This window comes from Orcinus orca, chromosome 3, assembly GCF_937001465.1.
Source record: "Orcinus orca chromosome 3, mOrcOrc1.1, whole genome shotgun sequence".
NCBI classification, from domain to species: Eukaryota; Metazoa; Chordata; class Mammalia; order Artiodactyla; family Delphinidae; genus Orcinus; species Orcinus orca.
Genome location: NC_064561.1, coordinates 29,368,720 through 29,376,623, shown reverse-complemented (window position 1 = coordinate 29,376,623; position 7,904 = coordinate 29,368,720). Strand labels below are relative to the sequence as shown.

General features: G+C 55.2%; 1 protein-coding gene across 1 annotated transcript; it reads left to right on the top strand.

Annotated features, from left to right (window-relative positions):
* Positions 1-674: 674 nt before the first annotated feature.
* Positions 675-5,371, top strand: LOC101284167 (dipeptidase 2-like). The gene is given in 12 exon segments (XM_033432110.2): positions 675-801; positions 913-1,048; positions 1,050-1,130; positions 1,459-1,585; positions 1,877-2,006; positions 2,225-2,366; positions 2,664-2,733; positions 2,854-3,030; positions 3,407-3,488; positions 4,156-4,231; positions 4,881-5,052; positions 5,126-5,371. Coding segments are annotated over 12 exon segments (1,566 nt in total).
* The last annotated feature ends 2,533 nt before the right edge of the window (positions 5,372-7,904 follow it).

The following is a 7,904-nucleotide window of genomic DNA, read 5'->3' as shown; positions in this document are numbered from 1 at the left end:
GCTCTGGGAGGAAGTTTGCTGCGGTGGGGGCTCTGCTGCCATGGAAACGACTTCATTTCCTTCCACTCAAATAGCCTACTGACTGGGTTCCTGCTCTGTTGAGTAAAAGGGTTGCTGACTCTCCCCAGAAGGTTGTTCAGTTCACATCCCAAAAGTCCCTCTATTCAGGCCCTGGGGAGGTGTAGCAACTCCTGAGGGTGCTCTTTCCTGAGGCTGGCTGACAGAAGTGGGGGAGGTTCCTGATAGTTCCCAGGTGCTGGCTCAAGTCCCCAGAGAATGGTCATGCAGGTTGGGGTGTCAAGTAGGTGGAGAGAGAAGGTCGGGGGCAGAGGGCCTCTTCCTGAATCCAGAGCTCACAAGGTTACCCCCCCCCCACGAAATTTCCAGAAACTATCTCTTTCCCCACACCAGCCCCCATGGTCCAGTACCGGGAAACCGGGAGCCCAGAGTACTTGTGGCCACAGAGACAACTCGCACGCGGCCCTTGGGGTGGACGGGGCCGGCTGCAGGCAGATGGGGACGAGGTGTGCTCCCGGGAGGCCTCAGGCTGAAGGTGGCCCTCTGAGAGAAGCACCCCAGCTTGGACAGGAAGGTTAGAGGTGGGGAGAGCAACCTAGGGCACCCCCTCGTAGCAGTGGGAGTGGGAAGAGGGGCGGGGGCGGAGGGAACCCGCGATGGGAGGCGAGTGGGCTCTCAGCAGAGGCCAGCTTAGCCCGCGGGAGCTGCCTCTGAGCAGGGGCCAGGAGGGCAGTGCCGCCCTGTGGCTGCCGGGCTTCGCGGATCGCGGCTCTCCGCACACGGGTTGCAGGGTCCTGTGACGCTGTATCCCGTCCTTCACCCTGCCCCCTCGCGAGGCCGCGTCGCTGGGTGGTCTGTGTCGACGGGCAGAACCCCATCGCCCGTCCCTCTCAGACCCGCCTCTGCCCGCCTGCCTGGCCCTGCGCAGCTTGCGGCCCGGGGGCCTCGAAGGTCCCCATGCACTCAGCCAGCGGCCTCTTTTGTGTCTGCTGCTCCTGCTGGGTCTGCTGCTGCGGCCGGTAACCCGTGCAGACCACGCCAGGCACCTCCAGCACCCCAAGTCCGCGGGAGCGCACACAGGCCCTGATGCGGGACTTCCCACTTGTGGACGGGTGGCTGCAGTATGTGCGGGCTACTGGGGGCCGGTGGGGGCCTAGCCTGGCCCTGGGCAGGGGAGGAGGTCCGGAGCATGCAGAGCTAGTGGGGAGGCTCTCTCACACCACCCCTGGATGTCCTCTCCATCATCTACAGATGCCCTTCCCCTTCTCTGTCATCCCCTCCCCGGTGGGAACCCCTCAGCCCAGGCCTCAGCTGCTCCTAGTATAGTCTGTGTGACAGTGTGAGGTGGGGGGGGCCCCCAGGCTGGTCCAGGCCAGGCAATGTGTCCTGCCTGATCCCAAGACCTAAGGAGCCCACCCGTTTGCCTTGACCTCCCTCCAGCCACAAGGACATGCCCCTGGTCCTGAGGCAGTTTTACCACAATGGGCTACAGGATGTTAATCTGCACAATTTCAGCCATGGCCAGACCAGCTTGGACAGGCTGAAAGACGGTCTCGTGGGTGCCCAGGTACCAAAGGGACACACAACGTGCCACCATGGCTGCTGGGGAATGTGGGGCCCTTTGGGGGCCTCAGAGACCACAGGCTAGTTACATTGGAACTAAGTTACCATAGTGACCTAGAAGGTGCCATGCCAAGGATGCTGGGGCCTACAGGAGTCACAGTGAGCCAGCCTGACGGGCATCCAAGTACCACAGAGAAAGCAACACATTACATGTGACTTCCGGGCACAGTGAGTGCTGTGCCAACTGAGCCCCAAGGAGTTCCAAAGCCCAGACTAAGCCCTGGCCTTCCCTCAGTTCTGGTCAGCCTACGCCCTATGCCAGACCCACGAACGGGATGCTGTGCACCTCACCCTGGAGCAAATTGACCTCATCCGCCTCATGTGTGCCTCCTATTCTGAGCTGGAGCTTGTGACCTCAGTTAAAGGTAGACGGGGCACTTCCCTGGTAGTCCAGAGGTTAAGACTCCACGCTTCCACCACAGGGGGCTCAGGTTTGATCCCCGGTGGGGGAACTAAGAGCCCTCAAGCTGTGTGGCACGGCCAAAAAAAAAAAAAGGTAAACAGACTGGTGGTGGTAGGTGTTAGGGACTTCAGTAAGCTACGCCTGCCTCTAAAAATGGTCATCTGACCTACCTGCCCCCAGCTCTCAACAATACCCGGAAGTTGGCTTGCCTCATTGGTGTGGAGGGCGGCCACTCACTGGACAGTAGCCTCTCCAGCTTGCGTACCTTCCATGCGCTGGGTGTGCCCTACGTGACACTCACCCACACCTGCAACACGCCCTGGTGAGCACAGTGCAGATGGTAAGGGCCCAGTGAGGCAGGGATCTGCCCAAGATCACGCTGGGGCCCAAAGCAAGTTTACCCCTGGGATCCGGCCCTGAACCTGGGGTGGGGAGGGGAATTGAGGTTTGCAGAACAAGACTGAATCCCCAGAAGGGCCCTCCTACTGCCAGGCACAGCCCAGTTTGGGTCCCTCCTCTTGCACCAGTTGCAGGTGTAGATGGCTTGACAGAACCTCTCTCTAGGCTCTTGTAGCCAAGTGATGGCTACCAGTCAGACTGCCTCCTGGCCATCCTGCAGGGCACAGAGCTCAGCAAAGGGTATCCACCCCTTCTACAGCAATGTCAGTCGGCTGACCGGCTTTGGCGAGGTAAGGACCCGGGTTCCATACCCTGCCCCACATGAATGTACAGCCCCGCCTGTTCCCTACAGATAAATGCACACAAGATGAATGCAGCCCTGATGCCCTCTCCCCATCCTGTCCCTGCAGAAGGTGGTGGCAGAAATGAACCGCCTGGGCATGATGGTGGACTTGTCCCATGTCTCGGATGCTGTGGCATGGCGAGCCCTAGAAGTGTCACAGGCACCTGTCATCTTCTCCCACTCAGCTGCCCGGGGTGTGTGCAAGAACACTTGGAATGCTCCTGATGATATCCTGCAGCTTCTGGTGAGACTGCCCTGGCCCTCAAACCTAAAGCAAGAGGTTCAAACCAGGAGCCCTTGAACCTGAGCCTCTTCTCCCTCAATTTCCTCAAACCCCAGGTTAAATATCTTCTGCCCCCAAAACCACGATCCACAGCCCCTGAACTCTTGCACCCTAGGTGGGGGTCTAGGCGGTAAGACACTCCTCCAAACCCGGAAACCCAGGGCCAAGACACCACCCAGACCAGGGCTGCGGCTCCTCCATTCACACGAACCCAGAGAGGAGACGACTCTGACCTCAAAGCCAGGGCTGAACACCTTCCTCACAGGGGCCGAGAGAGTGCACAGGCAGGTGGCTGTGCTGGCGGCCAAGCTGACTGTCCACCAGTCTGCCCCTGCAGAAGAACGGTGGCATCGTGATGGTGTCCTTGTCCGTGCGGGTGCTGCAGTGCAACCCGTTAGCCAACGTGTCTACTGTGGCAGGTGAGCCTCATCCTGGGCTCCCTGAAAACTCTGATTTGGAGCTGAAGCTGGGTCCAAATTTGGGGAGGACTTCAGAAGAGCCCCAGGGGTTTGACCCACCTATTGGCAATAGGTACAGCTCCCCAAAACCCAATAATGGATGGTACACAGCACCTTGGTGCCATGTGGAACTGGAGCCACGGAATCAAAACTGTGATACTGATGGGTATCAGGGAGGCTGTCAGACACAGAGCCCAGGCGCTGCCCATCTGTGCCTCTGCAGGGGCTCCTAAAGCGCACTGCCCCTACCTCTGGCCAAGGGACTGGACAGCTCCTTAGGTCTCTGGGGTCTTCTTCAGTTGTACTCTTGTTCCTCTCTCATCCTCCACACCCAAGGAAAGGAGCCCCCACAGGTTCTCAAGGAGACTGGGAGGCAGGGTGAATCTTGGGTGGGAAATGGCCCAAACAGGGTGCTCTGGGGTCCACTCCAAATCTGAAGTCCAGTCTAGAGCCAGCTGGGATCACTTCAGATCAAACCTCAGGGCCCTCTAGTTGGTATCTCAGTGCCAGGCCATGAAGGAACTGGCCTGTTTGACCTACAGGCTGAAAAAAGGGGAATCAACAGAGGCCAATCATCACCCCCACCCCTGCCCTGGAAGCCCCACACTGCTGACTTTCCATTTTTCAGATCACTTCGACCACATCAGGGCAGTCGTTGGATGCAAGTTCATCGGGATTGGTGGAGATTATGACGGGGCTGGCCAGTGAGTGCTTCCCCGTGGCTTGTCTCGGGCTGGCTGGGCAGCAATAGGGCTTTCACAGCCACCGTGCCCACCACACTGTGGTCCTCATGGCCTTGACCATAGCCTCAGGTGTGCTGATCCAACTGGTGTCTCCCCTCTCCCAGGGTCTGCTACCTGGGCTCTCCTGTCTGTTTGGCCCTACTCTAGGTCATCATATTTGTCTAAAACACCACACAGAGCTCATCTGCCCAGCATCTGCGCCCATCCAGTGCCAGCAGACCCATGGCCTCTGAGCAGACTCTTAGCAAGGTCTGGGCTGGGCTGACCATCTTCTCTGCCTGCAGTTGGGCCTGTGCATGCAGGGGGGTCAACCCAGTTCTTAAAAAGCTTTTCTTCTCTTTATAAATGGAGGCAAAAATTGCATTCAGTGAAAGGCATAGATCTTAACAGTACAATTCGATGACTTTTGGTGAATAGTCGAGGCGCTTTGGGGGCCTTCCTCTGAAGGATGAAGAGCAGGAGTGAATCACCTACTCTCTCCAAGTCTCCATTTTCCATATCTGACCAGGGCTGCGGTTCAGTGGACCCTGGACACATAGGGCTTTGGTTCTGACTCAGGACCAGGGGACAGGTCTGAGGCCCAAGAGCTGGCTGGTTGGCGGCCACACAGGTTCCCACAGGGCCTGGAGGACATGTCCATATACCCGGTACTGATAGAGGAGTTGTTGGGGCGTGGCTGGAGTGAGGAAGAGCTCTGGGGTGTGCTTTGAGGAAACGTGCAGTGGGTCTTCAGACAGGTGGAACAGGTACGCTGGGCTGGGCAAAAGAGTAGCTCTGAGCAGGTGGTCCGAGCAGGTGTACGTGGGGGTGCTGTGAGAGGTGCTGCCCGCTGACTGCCGCCTCCTGGTACGGGAGAATGAGGGACAGAGTCCCTTGGAGGATAAGTTCCCAGATGAGCAGCTGGGCAGCTCTTGCCACTCCGTCCTCCCACATCTGCATCAGAGAGAGGATCTGGCTCCAGACCAGAAACTAACCAGAGCTGTGGTTTGTGGGAATCCCATTTTGTCACCTAAGTGGTCATTCTCAAAATCTTGCCCCCACATGGGCCCAGGCCCCACAGTTATTGCTGCCTTCCCAGTCCTCATTGTTTGGCTCTGGTGATCCAGTTAATCCTGCCAGATGTCACTTTGGCAGCCACAGATACCCCACAAAGTTTCCTTGCATGCGAGCACAAACATTTCCTGAAAATAAATGTTTTAGAAATGGAATCAGCACGAGCGTCCTTCTCCGTGGTGGGGTCTGTGGTGCAGGCTCCCAATACTGGGGTTTGGTGGGGGACCCTGCAGTTTAGACACCAGATACTCAAGGAAGACCTGTTGGCAGTGGCCTGAGGAAACCCAGGTGGCTTGGCTCAGCACTGGAAGAAGACAGTGGGTGGCTCTGGCTGTGGGAGGGTGGACCTTACTCGGTTCCCTCTGTGTAGCTCACCTCAATCCACATCCTGACCCGCTGAGTACCACCTGGGGATCTTTCAGGGAATTCTGGTTCACATGCCCAAGAAGAGAACATGCCTAGATCACAAATGATCTTTGCACCTATTTGGACAGAGCCCAGAATCTCAGGCTACTTAATGGGCCATGGACCTCCAATGGCTAGACACCTCCTTCCCTGTTCCTCAGGGACTTCCTCTCTAATCGGTTCAGGCTACTTCGACAACCACCCCATCTCCCCCCAGTTCATCAATGATAATAGCAACTGCACTAATTATATCCAAAATCGAGTAAATACATTGAGTTAATCATGAGAGGTAGGGCTTCCCTGGGGGCGCAGTGGTTAAGAATCCACCTGCCAATGCAGGGGACACGGGTTCGAGCCCTGGTCTGGGAAGATCCAACATGCCATGGAGCAACTAAGCCCGTACGCCACAACTACTGAGCCCACGTGCCGCAACTACTGAAGCCCGGGTGCCTAGAGCCGGTGCTCTGCAACAGGAGAAGCCACCACAATGAGAAGCCTGCGCACCGCAACGAAGAGGAGCCCCCGCTCACCGCAACTAGAGAAAGCCCATGTGCAGCAACGAAGACCCAACACAGCCAAAAATAAACAAATAAATAAATAAATAAAATTTAAAAAGAAAAGAGATACAATACAGTATTGTTAACCATAGTTGCCATGTTGTACGTTACATTCCAGAATGTATTTGTCTTGTAACTGGAAGTTTGTATCCTCTGACCACCTTCACCCATTTCCCCCCAACCTCATCCCCATAGGTTAAAATTTTAAATAGAGAAGCCCAGATAAGCTTCAATGAGAAGATGACATCTGAGCAGAGATTTGAGTTAGCCAAGTTGGTATCTAGTGGAAGAGTGCCCAGGAGAGGAAAGGGCCAGTGCAAAGACCCTGGGGCAGGAGCTTGTCTGGTGTGTTAGAAGAACAGGAAGGAGGCCACTGTGGTTGCAGCACAGAACGGAGAAGAGAGTAATGGAAGTCAGATACACAGTGGATGGAGAGCAGTAAGCAGACAGGACACAGTGGTCAGACCCTGAATGGCCTTGTAGGACGCTCTGCGGTCTTTGTTAGCTCTTCACGATAGGAGCCAGTGAAGGGTTTTAAGGAGAGGAGTGGCGTGACTGATCACATTCCCCATGATCACGGTGACTGCTGTATGAAAAACAGACTGTGGGGGCCACGGTAGACACAGGCAGGTCAGTTAGAAGGCTCTCCAGTCACCGATGTCAGAGCTGATGGTGGCTCAGGACGGAGAGATAGTAGGGGAGGTGGTGAGAAGTGGTCACATTCTAAAAATATTCTGAAGGTAGAGCAACAGGAGTAAAATGAAGAAAATCAAAATCCCATGTCCCAGAGATAACTGTTAATTTATTTATTCTAAGCAAACAAGGTCCTGTCTAAAAACCACAAAGCTTGCCCAGGATGCTCTTCTCAGAGGTACTAACTTTTTACTTCTCAGCCTACTCCGGCCTGGCCTCCCCCTCTGCCACTCTCCCCAAACCTCTCTGATTAAAGTCACCAATTACCTCGAAGTTGCTCAATCTACGAGACACTGACCTGTCCTCAATCTTGTTTTGCTAGCAGCACATGGCATGGTTGAGCCTCCCCTCTTCCTTGATCTCTCTCCTCCCTGGGTTCGTCGACTGCACACTCTCCCAGTTTTTCTCTCTACCCCTGCTTTTCAGTCTCTTTTGCTGGTTTCACCTCCTCCCCTCACATGTTGAGGCTGCTCCTTAGTCGTGGGCCCTCTTCCCTTCTAATTTAACACATCCTCCCTCACAAATTTATTCACTCCCATGGTTTAAAATATTGGCCATGATCATCTCCAAAGGCATCCCAACCTCACACCAACTGCTCAAAACACAACCCCACTCGGATGTCTTAAGGGCATCTTCTAATCAACATGTAGAAAACAAAGCCTTGATCTTCCCTCCTAAGCCTTGTCCTCTGTCTCCAATTATTTATTCAACAGACACTTACTGAGCCCCTAAGATATGCCAAGCACTGGTAGGCACTAGAGATAAAATGATGAGGCAGGAGGGAAAGGTTCAATAGAACAGAGGGTTATAGAAAGGGAACTTACAAATATGTGTGAAATTAAAACCACGTATGGTGCTATGAAGGAGCAGTTACGTAAGGCTGTGGGAGTCTAGGTCAGCAGGGAAGAGACTGATGGGGGTTGAGG